At 34.0% G+C, this 16,995-nt stretch overlaps 1 protein-coding gene across 2 annotated transcripts in view; it reads right to left on the reverse strand.

Annotated features, from left to right (window-relative positions):
• Positions 1–8,470: 8,470 nt before the first annotated feature.
• SLC35A5 (solute carrier family 35, member A5) overlaps positions 8,471–16,995 on the reverse strand; it is a 17,292-nt gene continuing 8,767 nt past the window's right edge. Inside the window, exons 5-7 of one of the 2 annotated variants that reach the window (XM_008570478.1) lie at positions 16,030–16,097; positions 10,390–11,011; positions 8,471–8,972 (exon numbers count right to left, since the gene is read on the reverse strand). In XM_008570478.1, the coding sequence (XP_008568700.1) occupies positions 8,907–8,972; positions 10,390–11,011; positions 16,030–16,097 (756 nt within the window). In that variant the 3' untranslated portion in view covers positions 8,471–8,906. Of the gene's footprint in view, positions 8,973–10,389; positions 11,171–16,029; positions 16,098–16,995 lie in introns of both variants that reach the window. The other variant, XM_008570477.1, reaches the window with a different exon arrangement.

Below are 16,995 nucleotides of genomic sequence, written 5' to 3' on the forward strand. Positions count from 1 at the left end.
CACACTGACACACCTTGTATCAAATTGTCATAAGACAAAGAGTGAATCTTGTTAGCAGAAAGATAAAAGAAACTCATCACATACAAGGGATTGTCAATAAGATTATCAGCTGATTTCTCATCAGAAACTTTGGAAGCCACAAGACAGTGGGCTGATATATCCAAAGTGCTATGGAAAAAAAACAAAAACTGACTGTCAACCAGGAAGCCTCTATCTGGCAAAACTGTCCTTCAACAGTGAGAGAAATTTGTTAAAGGGACATGGAAATCAACTACATACTGATAAATTAAAAAAAGAAAAAAAAGTGAGAGAGAAATTAAAACATTTCAAGATAAACAAAAACTGAGGGAGTTTGCTGGCACTAAACCTGCAAGAAACAGTAAAGGCAGTTTTGCAGGTTGAAAAGAAAAAACAAAACAAAACACTAGACAGTAACTTGAAGCTCAATAAAAAAAACAGAAATCTCAGTAAAGGAGAATATATAGTCAATTACAAAAGCTACCATTATTGTAAGAATGGTGTGTGATTCCACTTTTTGTTTTCTACGTGATTTAAGAGACTAACACTTCAAAAAAAAAAAACCAAACTATTATTAGTCTAAAAGCTAGTATTATTGTAACTTTGGTTTGTAACTCTACATTTTGTTTTCTATATAACCTAAGAGAACAATGCATTTAAAAATTATTAGTCTGTTTATATAAAGATGTAATTTTATAACATCAACAATTAAAGGGAGTGTGTACAGAGCTGTTAAAGGAGCAGAGTTTTTGTATGTTATTGAAGTTAACCTGGTATAAATTCAAATTAGAGTGTTATAACTTTAGGATGTTAAATGTAATTCCTATGGCAACCACAAATAAACTATCTAAAGAAAATACACAAAAGGAAATGAGAAAGAATTGAAACATTTCAATACAAAAAAATCAATAAATCCAGAAGAAATCAGTAATGAAGGAAATGGGGGGAAAGCTTTAAGATACAGAGAAAACAAATAGCAAAATTACAAAGCAAGTCCCTTTTTACCAGCAACATAAATGGATTAAACTCTCAGACATACATAGGCAGACATAGGCAGAATGGATTTAAAAAACCATGATCCAACTACTCATTATCTACAAGAGACTTACTTTAGATACAAAGACACATATAGGTTGAAAGTAAAAGGACTGAATAGGATATTCCATTCAAATAGTAACCAAAAGAGAGCATGGATGGCTATACTAACATCAGACAATATAGACTTTAAATCAAAAAAAGGTTATGAAAGACAAAGAAGAACATTACATCTTAGTAATACACCTAAAACACAGATCATCAAAATGTAAGACACAAAAATGAACAGAATTCAAGGGAGAAATAAACACTTCTACAATAATAGTTGGAGACTTCAGTATCCCATTCTCAATAATGAATAGAACAACCAGACAGAAGTAAGAAAACAGAGGACTTAAACAATATGAAAAACCAACTAGGTCTAACAAACATATACAGTATACTCTACAAAACAACAGAATACACATTCTTCTGAAGTGTCCAGGATAGACCACATATGGACCACAAATTAAGACTCAATATATTTAAAAAGATAGATATCATACAAAGTATCTTCTCTGACCTGAACAGGATGTGAGTTCTATAAACATTTAAAGAAGAACTAACACCAATTCTTCTCAAAGTTTTCCAAAAAATTGAACAGGGTGAGGACACTCCATAACTTATTCTCTGAGGCCAACATTAAACCTTGACACCAAAGCCAGATTAAAAAAATTCCAAGGAAAGAATACTACATACCAATACAATACTACATACAATTAGAGCACCAGCTGCTGAGGAACTGAAATAAAGGGGCTTCATGGAGCAGATTATTAAATGTTCCAATCTTGGAAAGGCAGAATTTCTGGGGAGAGGGGTAAGAAATGGACAAATGTAGCATCTACTGGAGACTTGTGATGAAGGAAAGAATGAAGCAACTGGTAGAAATTAAAGGTCCTACTAGAACAAAATAAAATCTCAGAATCAGAAAACACATCATGCCTATGTCCCAAAATGTTTACATCTATTAAGAGTAATTGCACATACACATAAAATCCTCAACAAAATACTAGCAAACTGAATTTAGCAGTATATTAAAAGGATTATACACCATGATCAAATGGGATTTATTTCTGGAATGCAAAGATTTGACATACAAAAACCGATCAATACAATACATCATATTAATACAATGAAGAAAAAAAATCCACACACGATCATCTCACTTCATACAGAAAAAGCATTCAACATTTTTACATAATAAAAACACTCAAACAAAGACAGAAATTACCTCAACATGATAAAATCCATATGTGAAAAGGCCACAGCAAACTATCAAACTCAATGGTGAAAGACTAAAAGCTTTTCTTCTAAGATCAGGAACAAAGCAAAGATGCTCACTTTTGTCACTTCTATTCATCACAGTACTGGAAGTCCTAGCCAAGGCAAGTAGGCAAGAAAAAGAAATACAAGGCATCCAAATTGGAAAGGAAAAAGTAAAATTATCTCTGTTTGCAGATGATATGATCTTATATGTAGAAAACCCTAAAGATTTCACATAAAAAAAATAGAACTAATAAATTCATCAAAGTAGCAGAATACAAATAACACACAAAAATCTGTTGAATTTCTATACACTAATGATGAACAATACAAAAAGGAAATTAAGAAAACAATTTCATTTATAAATATATATCAGCAAAAACAGTAAAATACTTAGGAATTAACCAAAGTAAAAGACTTGTACAATGAAAACTACAAAACATTTCTGAAAAACATTAAAAACATAAATAAATGGAAAGATATCCCATTCTCATGAGTTGGAAGACTTAATCTTATTAAGATGCCAATACTACCCAAAGTGATCTACAGATTTAATGTAATCTCTATCAAAATCTCAATGGTGATTTTTGCAGAAATAGAAGTACCTATCCCAAAATTCATATGGAATCTCAAGGGACCCTGAACAGCCAAAACAATGCTAAAAAGAATAACAAAGCTGAGGATTCACACTTCCAGATTTCAGAATTTACTACAAAGCTACAGTAATAAAAAGAGTATGGTACAAGCATAAAGACAGACACACAGACAAATGGAGTAGGATAGAGTCCAGAAATAAACCCTCACATATATATAATCAAATGATTTTCAACAAGGGGGCCACAATTATTCAATGGGGAAAGATGGTCTAAAACAGATGGTTCTGAGAAAACTGGATATCTACATGCAAAAGAATGAAGTTGTTATCTTACCTAATACCATATACAAAATTAACTCAAAATGCATCCAAGACCTAGATGTAAGACCTAAAACCATAAAACTCAGAAGAAAACTCTGGGTGAAATCTTTGTGACATTGGATTTGACAATCTGATATGACACCAAAGGAACAGGCAACAAAAAACAGACAAACTGGACTTTATAAAAATTTAAAAAATTTTGTGCATCAAAAAACATATCAAGGGCCGGCCCCGTGGCACACTTGGGAGAGTGCAGCACTTGGGTGCGCAGCGACGCTCCCGCCACGGGTTTGGATCCTATATAGGGATGGCTGGTGCGCTCACTGGCTGAGCGCGGTGTGGGTGACACCACACCAAGGGTTGCGATCCCCTTACAGGTTACAAAAAAAAAAAAAACATATCAACATAGTAAAAATGCAACACACAGAATGAAGAAAACGTATTTGCAAATCTTACATCTGATAAGGGATTAATATCAGAATATATAGAATACTCCTAAAACTCAGCAACAACAAAAAAAAACGCGGTGTGGGTGACACCACACCAAGGGTTGCGATCCCCTTACAGGTTACAAAAAAAAAAAACATATCAACATAGTAAAAATGCAACACACAGAATGAAGAAAACATATTTGCAAATCTTACATCTGATAAGGGATTAATATCAGAATATATAGAATACTCCTAAAACTCAGCAACAACAAAAAAAAACCAATTAAAAAATGGGCAAAGAATTTGAATAAGCATTTCTTCAAGATACACAAATAGCCAATAAGCACATGAAAAGTTACTCAATATTACTAATCATTAGAGAAGGGCAAATCAAATGTACAATGAGATGCTACCTCATACCCATCAGGATGGCTACTATCAAAAAACCAGAAAACACGTTTTGGCAAGTATACAGAGAAATTCAAACCCTTGTACGCTGTTGGCGAAAATGCAAAATTGTACAGCCATGTGAAAAACAGTATGGCAGTTCCTCAAAAAATTAAAATAGAATTACTATATGATCCAGCAATTCTACTTATAGCTATATACTCAGAACAATTGAAAGCAGGGTCCTGAAGAGATATTTGTACACCCATATTCATAGCAACATTATTTACAACAGCCAAAAAGTGGAAGCAATTCAAGTGTCCATTGATGGCTAACTGAATAAGCAAAATATGGTACATATGAAAAATGAAGTACTATTCAGTCTTATTAGGCAAGGAAATTCTGATGTACGTTACATCACACATGAAACTTGAGGACATTATGCTAACTGAAATAAGTCAGTCACAAAAAGATAATTACTATATGATTCCACTTATATGACTATTCTAAATAGTCAAAATCATAGAGACAAACTAGAATGATGGTTGCCACAGGATGCGGGGGAGGGAAGAATGAGGAGTTACTGTTTAATCAGTACAGAGTTGCAGTTTTGCAAGATAAAAAGAGTTCAGGAGATGGAGGATGGTAACAGCTGCACAGCAATATGAACGTACTTGATTACCACTGAACTGTACACTTAAAAATGATTAAGAAAGGAAACTTCATGCAATGTTTATTTTACCATAACAAAAAAAAAATTGGAAAATATTAACTAGAAACAGCTAATCTATTTTTTTTAAATAGAAAATCCATTCAGACACAAAATTAAGAATGAGAAAGAAAACAGAACTAGAGTAACAGAACAAGTTAAAGAATTATGAGAATGATTAGCAAGACATAAAATAAATGATCAAGAGTGAACCAAAAAGATAAAGAAGAAATAGAGAATGCTGTGGGGCGGGGGAAGGACCCCTCAAAAAAGTCCCACGCCTAGGCAATTTTGCTGGTGAGTTGTTTCATAACTTCAGAGAACACATAAAGCTGATGTTTTAAAAATCTTTCCAGGGCACTGAGGCCAGTGGTAATTAGCAGCTTGACCCACGCCACACCCGTATGGGATTGTTAGGAACATGGGTTGATAAATCCCAGCAGGAGTAAATGCATTACTAGTAATATCAGCAGATTTCAGTTACTTTGGCAGACACATAGTGGAACTTGAAGCAACTAAAACAGCAAGTAAGGGTGGAAATCTTGCAGGGCTGTTAGGGGGTCTATTATGATTCTATTTGAGCAAAACATCACTTTCTCATTAAACTGATATTTAAATTTAAAATTTATTGGTTTTACAACTTTGTATTTTAATTTGTAATTTTTTTTGGTTTTCATATAAAAAGTATAAGCAAAAGTTTATACTTCATATTATGTTTGGATGTATTTAAATAACAGTAAAGTAGAAAAAAGGTCCATACTGAGATTTGTGAGAAATTTTTTCTTTAAAGGGAGAATACATTATTATTCACTTTCAGAATTTCTGCTCTAGGCTTTAGAGAGGGAAAATCACTGTCTTTCCATTGGGCTTGACTTTCTCTGCCTCTTTTCCTCACTGGAATGGTAAGAGTACATGGGAAAAATCAAGACATAGGTAAAGGGGAAAGGAGCCACAGAGGACCTGGGTTGTGTTTCATCAAACCTATTGGGCCTGTATAGAAATGGAAAATAACTCCCTGCAGCTTCACAAAGTCTAGTCCAGCTCACAAGTCACAGGGCTTCCACATGGGGATTCAGAGGCAAGAAAGACTTTTGAGTTACAAACAAAGTAATTCTGCTCTATGTGTCCCCTTTGCATATGGGTCATGAAAACCTATGGCAGTAGGAAGCAGCTGGCTAAGGATTTGGGATCTTGGCTCTAAGCCACCTTTCCTTCTATAACCAACTGCCATGTTCCTGCTTCCCATCAGGATTACACACATTCCTGGACAGAGTCACTCATTGCAGGCCACACTTATGGTCTAACCAAAGGCTATTCAGAAACTAGGAAAGGAATAGATTCAGTGCATTAGTTGTAAGTCATAACTTCTCAGAAGATAATCTAAAAATAGAAAGGGAGTTTAGAAATCACTTAGTCCAACTTCTATATCAATGAAGGGATCTCTTCTAAAATATCCTGATGATACAATCTCTCCCTAAAAACTTCAGTGATAGAGAATTTACCACTACTCTCCACTCTTCAGGAAGGTCTTTTCTACTGTTGAAAATTATCATTTGTTGGGAGAGTCTTCCTTATAATGAAAGAATAACCATTACCCTATAACTCTCCCTGTAGTTTGATTCTCCAAAGTAGGAAAAAAGCCTATTTGTTTTTCCACATGACAATTGCTCTTCTTTCCAATTTATATAATCCCCTGATTCCAGGAACACTTAGGATATAATTTCTAGACATCTCACCTTCAAATTATCCTCCTTCTTGAAACAGTGAAGCCCACAAAGTATTCCAGTGCATCCACATCAGAACTTCATATTTTAGTTCCAGCTTTCTCTTTCTCTCTCATTAAGTGGTAAGTTAACACAAGTAAACCTTACTTTGGGCAACAAATGCTTTCCAAAAAAAAAGGTGGGAAAAAAGTAAATGTAAATAAGAAAATCAATCTTCATGCACTGCTGGAATCTGCTATTTAATGTATTCTGTAAGCAATATGTTTGTAAAAATATCTTTGTAATCTGTATTAAGATAAAAATGTTTTGTCTTTGGGACCTTATATCTATGTTTCCTAAAGGCGAGGTCCTCCTATACCTTATTTTCCTTACCTTTATAATAACTACATGCTAGATGTAAATTCCCTGTTTCATGTAACTCTAATGGGAATGCCTAGGCTAAGGTAAACAGTTTTGCCATTCTTAGAAGTCAAGATCAACTCAAAAAGAAAGTTTTAAAAGTTGCTTGCATTTTTACCTCACTCCAGTTTTTTAAATTAAAAGTACTTCACATCCCACCTCACATAATAGAGTGGCAACACAAGATATGGGTTTAATACTGATTTTAATTACATATTTCCACCAACTCTTGCCAGTCACATTATTGTGGATATCACAGATGGATTATATAACAGTATTACCTTACATTCAAATACATGAAAATTAGGAGAAAGAAAAGGAGAAATGTATAGACTGTATGAGAATAACACCTTAAAGCTCACATTACAGTGCAGTACACTGTAGACATGCAGGCCTATCAGCTAAAGACTACTCTTCTATCACCATCCAGCTGCACAACCTTGCGCAAGTTACTTCTGTTTTCTCATTTTTTAATTATCTATCATCTGACTTCTCTACCTAATAGAGTCAATTGGCTGCATGCAAAAGTACCTTGAAAAATACCATGCAGTGTCAGTGAGAAATATTATTGTAAACTGCTTTATTTATTACTGGTCTTTCTATTTTTAGAATACTATTCGTATTTCAGTGAAGTCGTCAATTGGCTGCATGCAAAAGTACCTTGAAAAATACCATGCAGTGTCAGTGAGAAATATTACTGTAAAGTGCTTTATTTATTACTGGTCTATTTTTAGAATACTATTCGTATTTCAGTGAAGTCAACATTTGTCTGCAAAGTGATTATTTGGGCACTAGTCTTACTGACAATCTGGTATGATTCTGAAGCCAGTGTCTTGACTCTTAGGAACAGAATATGATATAAAGATGTATAATAGTCACAAGCTTTAATTAATAACATGAAATCCCTTCTTACTAATTTTCCAAAATGTAATAATTCAAGGGCAATGATGTCAAGATTCTGTGATACACAAACTGAGAAGGGAAACAACCCCACCAGCATGGCTTAAGTTATTCAAAATACAGTGGTTTAACTGTGGTGGCTGGGAACCAACTTTCACCTAAACTGAAGTTTATTTGTGTAGAAAAACATCAAAAGATAATTACTAAAAATTAAATTTCCCATGAATTCTTAAAAATTAAAACTCTGAGTGTTGTTTCTGAAATGGCTTCTTCAGGAAATCATTTAGCATAGACTATGTTACCCCAAATCTATGGGACAGCCAGATATTTAGGTCCTTCAGGAAAAATTTTTAAAAGAGTCCCATTACTTTTTAATTGCAAAATGACTATCTCTAAGGCCTCAAAATTCAAGGGACAACCTAGATGATATTTACGATGATTAAAAAAAAAAAAAAAAGGGAATGGGGCCGGCCCGGTGGCGCACTGCTACAGTGCACTGCTTGGGAGTGTGGCAGAGCTCTCGCCGAGGGTTCGGATCCCACATACAGACCGGTTCCCGCTCACTGGCTGAGCGAGGTGCGGGCACGACACCGAGGGTTGCGATCCCGTTGCCAGTCCCGGTCCGGTACGGGCGCGACACTGAGGGTTGCGATCCGTTGCCGGACACGAAAAAAAAAAAAAAAAAAAAAGGGAAGACTTTGGCATGCAGACTAGAGCTACATAATTATTAATATCTGGCAAACTGATCTCTATTTGTGCATTTATAGGGTATAACTAACATGATTATTGCAAGATTTTTGGAATCCTGGAAGGCAAGAAAAATAATATGCAAGTAAATCTTGTTGATTTATCAAGTACTGAGTCATAAATATAGTTTTTATACCATTATTACTAGATCAGTTCGTTAGAATTTTTTAACCTTTGGGTACTCTAAGCCTTGGATTAAACCATTTAGAGTAGTTAGTTACATGCACAAAGTATTATGCTTTTGAAACATTCTTGGCTAATCAAAGTAAAAAGATGAATATTACAAACACTAAAAATGAAATCAGGTTTGTAAGAGCTGCCAAATATTTGGGTACCAGCTAGAAAGTATCTTCATCTGACTCATCACTCTTAGGTTTGGTAAGTCTTTCCAGTTCCTCCCCATCCTAAAAGGAAACATACAAAATCAGTAATTAATTAAAACAAAACTAGAAATACAGCATTTTAGTAAGGAAACCTTACTAACAAATTATGGGTCTTATTTCATTAAAATTTCAATATAACCTGGTCAAATTAAATAAATACTTAAATTTGGGGAAAGTTAATTTTATAAGTATAATGAGATGATGAAAAAGTGAAATGCACTCAGTACCTGAATTTCAAAGTGAACACGAGCAAAGTAAGGAGCACCATCTGCTGGTCTTGAGGGGAAATGAATAAAGGTTGGAGAAATAAGTATAAACTAGGACTTTTACCTAAACTGATTGTCTTTTACTTAAAAAATCAGGTACTATCAGCTTGTTGGAAAAGAATACAGGACTTCTGAATGCACATTTTACTTAAAAACCAGGTACTATCAGTGTGTTGAATACAGGATTTGTGAATGCACAGTGGCTGAGATCAGGGCATTTGGGACTTAAGCTTCTAATTTTTTCATCTTAAGAATCTGTTGTATCACCACTTCAGAAGCACTACACCTAAATAAGCTCCGCCATGAACTCTAACAAGCAACAGATTAATTTTCCTAAAGAGTGAAATGTTCATTGTGTGAAATGTTTCAAATTTTGTGTGCTCATGAAAATTGTATATCTAAAGCTAGACAGAGGAGTCTAATCATATATTTAAACATATATTTAACTCCTTAATTGAATCTACAAAAGATCATTATTAATTAATTTGCTAATAACATAACTGACCCTTCCAAAACAATTATAAGCAACTGGCAGATACTGAAAATAACTGCATAAACACTTTTCTAGCAAATATTTTTCTCCAACTTGCAGAGATTCTTTTGAGAACTACCTTCTTAGTGAAATAACCTCTGCCCTTCTGGCACACTGAAGTTTAGGAATAACTACAGGGACGACTTAAGTAGCCAGGCTTTCTATTTACCAAGGCTTCCTAATACAAAAGGTCAACTTCTCTTACAAATGAGCTTATTTCCCCACCTATGGTGAAGTAGAAAGAACAAAGGAACAGAAGTCAGACCTCATGAGTCTGGAACCAGTTCTTTCACTTATTACCTGTAAACCATTTAGCTTGTTTCTTCACTTGTAAAACTAGGGAGACTGGACAAGATAATGTGTGACACATCCTCGAGGTCAGTGACTCTGTAATAGTCTATGATACAACTAACACATAAGGTCCTCGAGACTGTGATTTATACTTTTTCTCTACCCAACAGTATTTATCATGAGCCCTTGCAAACATCAGGAATCCAATGAATGTTTGTTAATTTCTAAAAGTCTCAGAGATCTAACACAGTCTTTGATAAGTCTGTACTGACCTTTTGTTTTTTTCTTTGAATAATCATGCATGAAATTTGGAAAGAACAAACAAAAAGTGGCATCCTTAAAAACTTACCCCACTGGAACGCTCCCAAAGACGGCAACTTAGATCTCGGATCCTTTCTTGCCTAGGTGGATATTCCAGACCTTGAGGCTTGCTGGCATTATAAATAAATATGGAGAGAAGAACTGATGGGGCTTCCAAGAAAAACTCCAGGGAGGGCCTGAAGTCAAAGACCAGGACAGACACTGTTGTGATGATGACTGTAGTGATTTGGGCCATTAAGACATGGAACATGTTATCCAGGAACTTCAGAATGAAAGCCACTGAAAGGCCCTGGAATGCAGTTACAAAGATGAGGGCTACTGAATATGTATTGTGGCCATAAAAAAATCCACAGTTCTTAATCTGATCACGGTTACTACTCTGAAGGCCTAGGGTCAGCCCATTAAAAAGAATGCCAAAAAAATAGAGTTTACTGTTCTGTACGAAGATACTTTCAGTGAGCTGGTTCCCTTCCTTCAATATCTTTTCATTGTAGATGTTGGCCATTGAAGATATAAAACACTGGACTATAATAAGAACGTGGCCCAAGCCAAGACGGATGTGACTGAAAACCCTGGCTGTGGTGTTCCACTCAGCTTCAGGAAAAGTCCATGCCTTTACCGTGCAATTGTCTTTTCCGAGACACTCACTCCTGAAAAGAAGGCAGGAATTAGAGGGGCTGAAGAAGGCATCATGATGAAATCCATGTTCTCCCAGGTTATGTTGTGAAGTTTTAGTCCCAGTAATCAAGGCCACAATAGACAAAAATAAAATCAGGAGGGAAGCCCACTGTATCCAGTTTAGATGCTGCCTGTTCAAAGATGAAAAACAAGATTTTACTATTGTTTTTTTCCCCCATATCAATTGCTTCTATTGAAAACTCAGACAGACACTTGAGTACTTGACTAAATAAACTATACCAAGTTTTTGCTAGCTTTCTCTACAATTCAAATTCAAATTCAAATTTTCAGGAAATCTTTTGGTGTCTCTGTTTCTCAAATTCTGCTTTTATTCACTTTTATAATAATTGTCCCTTAAGGCCATTCAGTCATTTCTTCAATTCAAATTCAAATTCAAATTTTCAGGAAATCTTTTGGTGTCTCTGTTTCTCAAATTCTGTTTTTATTCACTTTTATAATAATTGTCCCTTAAGGCCATTCAGTCATTTCTCCTCTCCCTAGGTTTCTTTTTAATCTACAGGTTTAACTAAGCATCCTTTCTACCTTCAGAGCTGATCTTGAAACTTTGGCACAATAACTTCTCTCTCACTATAAAAATAAGTTATAATAAGGGTTTTCAGCCTGGCTCCCCAGAACCAGAAAGAATATACAGATGAGCTTCAAATATAATTTAGGTGAATTCCTTCAAAGCTTTGTGAAATCTTCAAAGGTATTCATGACCCAGAAAAGATTAAAGAGAAAGCTAGCTCCTGGATCCATGGCCTAATCATAAAGCATTATATGGCAAACTACTGGCTGATAAGGCAAGGAAAAAACGGTATTCTGGGTAGTATTGCAGTTTACTAAGTCCCAACAATGCTTTATTGATTTAACTTATTTTGCCTAACAACAAACTTGTGAGATATAGAGGACATATATCATTATTACATTGTTGTGATCCATTCAGTTCAACAGACACTTAGGAAGCAGCTACTATGTGCCAGGACACCTGGTAGATAAAAGAAGACTTGATTTCCATCCTCAAGGAATTTATACTTAAATAGTGAGAGAACCATGAACCTAAATGAGGGCAATATAATGTGTGACAAGTGATACATGGAACAATTGAAGTACACTGAGGAAGGAACACTTGAATCTGTAAATGGAGTCAGGTATTACTTCAAAGAGGAAATGACACTTGAGCTGAAAGATGAAAAATAAATTAAAATTTATCATGTTAAAAGGTAGTTAGTGGTGTATCTAGACAGAGGGAAGAGTCTATGCAAAGACAACAAGACTGTACATACGATGTTGACAAAGAAAAAAGGAATATCTGACTCAGGTTGGGAGGCCTGTGGTGGGAACAAAATCTTGATGTTAGAAGATCAATTAGTCAGGTGAAGAAGGGGGATACCAAGAAAAGAGAATAACGTAAGCAAAGGCAGACATGTAAAGCAAGAGGTGAGAACCAGAAGTTACAAGAATTTTGATATCACTGGAGCATTTATTGAGCACCTACAGAAGGTCAGGCAATTCCTGCTCTAAGAGAGAAAAAAGTTTTCTGAGGTTAACTGACTTCCCTAAGGTCATGTATTTGTCAGAATGAGAAAAGAATTTGAGCCATGGTTTTGTATGTCTTCCTTCTTGATCACTGCATCTCTTAAGTATAATTCTGAGCTCCCAGGATGCATATATAAGTATAGGAAGATGTGTCTGATTTCACCAAGGCTTTCATAGAGCTTCATGTTTTGAAACTGTTAAAGGTACAGACCAGCCTACATAATGGTACACCTATGCCCACTATCATCATATACCTTCCTTCTCGTATATATAATTACAAAATAACCATATCTAGAACTTAGTGATGGAGCTAGCATAGCCCTATGCCATGAGGTCAGAAACTGTGAACTAGCTGCTTAAGTTTCTGATGATGCTGCTGGTACACATTAAGTAGAAGAAAGCAAATAGAATGGAAATTAAAGTCAGATAAAAAATGGGTGCCCAACTTGCAAAAATCATTACATAATCAGCTATTGTAAATCACAGACAAATGAGGCAATGACATAATCTACACTTCCTTTACAAGTTTCAATTCTGGCTGGCCAGTTAACTCAGTTGGTTAGAGCACAGTGTTATAACTAAATGAAAAATGAGTTATTATGGCAAACATAAGAATGTGTGATAGAAACCTTAAGCTGCTACTCCTAGGTCAAAATTTCATTGACAAGAGCAAAAAGACCATCAAATGATTTACAAAGAGTAGATTAAACAGAGAAAACAAACAAACAAACATACACAACCAACAAGAAGAAGGTCAAAATAGAACAAAGTTAAGTTTTTTAAAAAATGTAATAATAGAGGGATATACATACAATAGAATATTATTCAGCTTTAAAAAGGAAGGAAATCCTGTTGCATGCTACAACATGGATGAATCTCAAGGATATTATGCTAAGTAATATAAGCTAGTCATAAAAGTACAAATACTGTATGATCCCATTTATATAAAGTATCTAAAGCAGTCAAATTCAAAGAAGCAGAAAATAGAATGGTGCTTACCAGGGGTTGGGGGTATGGGAGAAAGGAGAATTGTTTAATGGGTTTAGAGTTTCAAATGTGCAATATGAAAAACTTTGAGAGATCTGTTTCACAATGTGAATATACTTAACATTACTGAACTGTACACTTAAAAATGGTTAAGATGGTAAACTTTATGTTGTGTTTAATACCATAAAAGAGTTTAAAAAAAAGTAATAATATTTAATACTTAAAAGTTACTCTCATAAAAGACAGTATTAGATTTATTAGCACATTATTTAAGTTCTATTATTTAGAGAAGCTTCAGTACTGATTTTTGAATCAGTCAAATTAAGCCTCCCTCAAGGAATTAAGTTAGCGCTTGTGGAAATAATAAAAATACAGTGGTTTTATTGGTTTTTTTCTTTTTAATATAAATATGTCCAAGGATTCGAAACAGAGAGATAATAACAAAGCAAATGCATATTCAAGAATCAATATTACCGTTCTGAAATTAAGAGGTAAAGTATGTAAAAAAAATTTTGAACTTTAGTTCATACGAATGCTAACTATTATTAAAATTAGCAAAATACAATTATATTATTACAGTTAGAAGTATTAAAAGCAAACATTTAAATTTTACAGTACAAATAGATTTGGATTTGGTTATACTAAGAATTAACTTTAATACAAATAGTTAAATGCTTAAAAATTTGACAGGGGATATTTATTATGGGGCAGAGCTAGAGCTACTGTCCAATGTCAAGTCAGGTAATACATACTTTTTATCTTCTCTTTAATAACTCAGTTTTAAATTGATGTAATTTTAACAAAATACTTGTATATTATATAATAACAAGTATAATAGTGTGTGTACTCATGAACTGTCATTTCACAGGAAAAAAAGATTTTACTTTAAAAAAAGATATATTTGTGGACTGGCCAGTTAACTCAGTTAGTTAAGAGTGTGATGTTATAAGACTGAGGTTCAAGGGTTCAGATCCCTGTACTGGCCAGCCACGCCCCCTCCTGGACAAAAAAGAGATATATTTGAGACCTTTACTCCACTATTAAATAGGGAACCTTTTAATTATGTGCTGGAACCAATTTTTTTTCTGTCATGGAAGTGCATCTTTAATTTTATCACAGGAATCAAAATAAAAATATTATTGCTTGCATACACTTTCTCAGAAATCAACCATTTATACTTCAAAGTGAAATTTCATGTTAATTTCAAAGACTTCAAAATGTTTTGGGAATAGTATTCTTTAACTTGTTAGTGAAATAATTTTTGTAATTCACAAATAAAATGAAGAACATGATGAATAAAGCAATGTATTTCAATGTATTATAATATTTAAATTAGACTAAATGTAATTTTAATTTTTTTCTCATCTCTTACATTAACGATAAAATTGAATGTTTCCTCAAGGTAAAAAAAATTCTCAGGAATTTCATATAACTTATGTATTAAATGCATCATAGATTCAATAAATATTTAGAGTACCTGTGTAACAAGCCATTCATCCTTTTATGCACATAAATTATGAAAGAACACACTATCACATAGCATATGGACAAACTTAAAAAGTAAAAGAGATGTAAAATTTAAGAAAAACAACCACAACCAATATAACAACTTAATTTTATCTTTTCTCATCATTATAAAGTAACAACTGGAGTTAAGTACCCATATCCTAAATCATCATGCTGCCTTAGGACAATCTGTTCTTTGCTTTGTAGCAGAACCTATTTACTTAAACATGTTTATACTATTCAGTGGTCCTGGAGATAGTAAAGATTGGTGAAAACATTTTTAAAAGTTTAAAAACCTATCACTCTAATTAATTGTAATTTTGACTTGATTCCTCATACAAATCCTCTGCCAGTTAAAGCTTAAATCATGTATTCATCTCAGGTAGTTTAGTAAAGAATTTGCTACTCTTTATCATCTCCAAACTCCAAATTACAAATGTATTAACACTCTTGGGAACTTGTTGGTTCCCTATTAGTGTGCAAAGATTTTTCATACAAACCTCATAAGTTCTTTGTTGAAAATGTGGCTCTAAAAATTAAAATACCAATTATAACCCAGTCAATTGTCTTACTTTTGAGATGCCCAAGACATTTCATACATTAACACTCTTGGGAACTTGTTGGTTCCCTATTAGTGTGCAAAGATTTTTCATACAAACCTCATGAGTTCTTTGTTGAAAATGTGGCTCTAAAAATTAAAATACCAATTATAACCCAGTCAATTGTCTTACTTTTGAGATGCCCAAGACATTTCATACATTTGATCACAGAGGATCTAGACAGGCTAGCACTGGAGCTACTTTCCAGATGGTTTAAACAACCCGCCCAATACACAAAGCCCATTAGGAACAAAATCCTGACTTTGGGATTCTGAGGGCTAACTGCTCTGAGTATGTAATCTGAAACCAGGCTGTGCCATTTTAAAGTACGATATACACTTTCACAGCAAGTTACTTACTTCAGCACTATCCTGAATAGAAGAGCTGTTGTTATAATGCTAAAATTTGAGAAGATAACAGCCATGGCCTAGAAAGAAAGAGAAGATAGAGTTACAATCCAAACAAAGTACTCACCTCAGAAATCTCCCAGCTTGGTGGTTTATCTGACAAAAAAAGCTTTTTGGTCAAAAACCAAAGGGTTATTAGGGCAGCTATTTCACTGGAGGATTAAATTCCATTTTTACGGCTCATTAAATTTATGTAAGTATGATCAAATAATTGACCAGGCTTTGAAAATATATGATTAAATTCAGCAAATGCCTGTGTAAATAATCTTTTGGTACAGATCTGGAATGACTTATAAATTCTAAAGGTTTACTTCTAGAAATAACAGTTGCTCTACTCGTGAAGCAAACTTTTTGAAACTCTCAAAGTGCTTTATACATTTTTAATACTGTTTCTATGGTGCATAGAAGGCAGGTACTGTTAGGCCCATTTATATGGTAAGAAAATTGAGGCACAGATTTTTTAAGCATCTTTACTGTTGTAGGAATTGAATCAATTTTCCTGGATAAACAAATGCAATTCAATATCAAACATATATGACAGTCCTTTACATTGATTCAAGCTATTCTAAACACTTAGAAACATGTTAACCAGATTTTATAATGGTATGTTTTTGTGAATTCAGTCCTATTTCACATACATATGAAAGCATTAATCTGAACATGTATACAGTTTGCTCACAAAGTAAGAAATTCCATCAATTCTCCCCACAATTGTATCTGACAATTTAACAGTTTTTTTTTAACATGAATCCTGTGATTTAGTTCACTCTGCCTTACTCCTTGCATCACTTTATGTCGATTAATCCCAAAGAGTATCAGTTAGTCTTATATATCTACTAATAACAGCAAACACTGCTAATAAGCAGCTAAATTAAAGAAACAAGAGTAAGTTCAATAAAAACAATTCCAAGAATATGA

The sequence above is a fragment of the Galeopterus variegatus genome, unplaced genomic scaffold, assembly GCF_000696425.1.
Source record: "Galeopterus variegatus unplaced genomic scaffold, G_variegatus-3.0.2 Scaffold606, whole genome shotgun sequence".
In the NCBI taxonomy this organism is placed as follows: domain Eukaryota; kingdom Metazoa; phylum Chordata; class Mammalia; order Dermoptera; family Cynocephalidae; genus Galeopterus; species Galeopterus variegatus.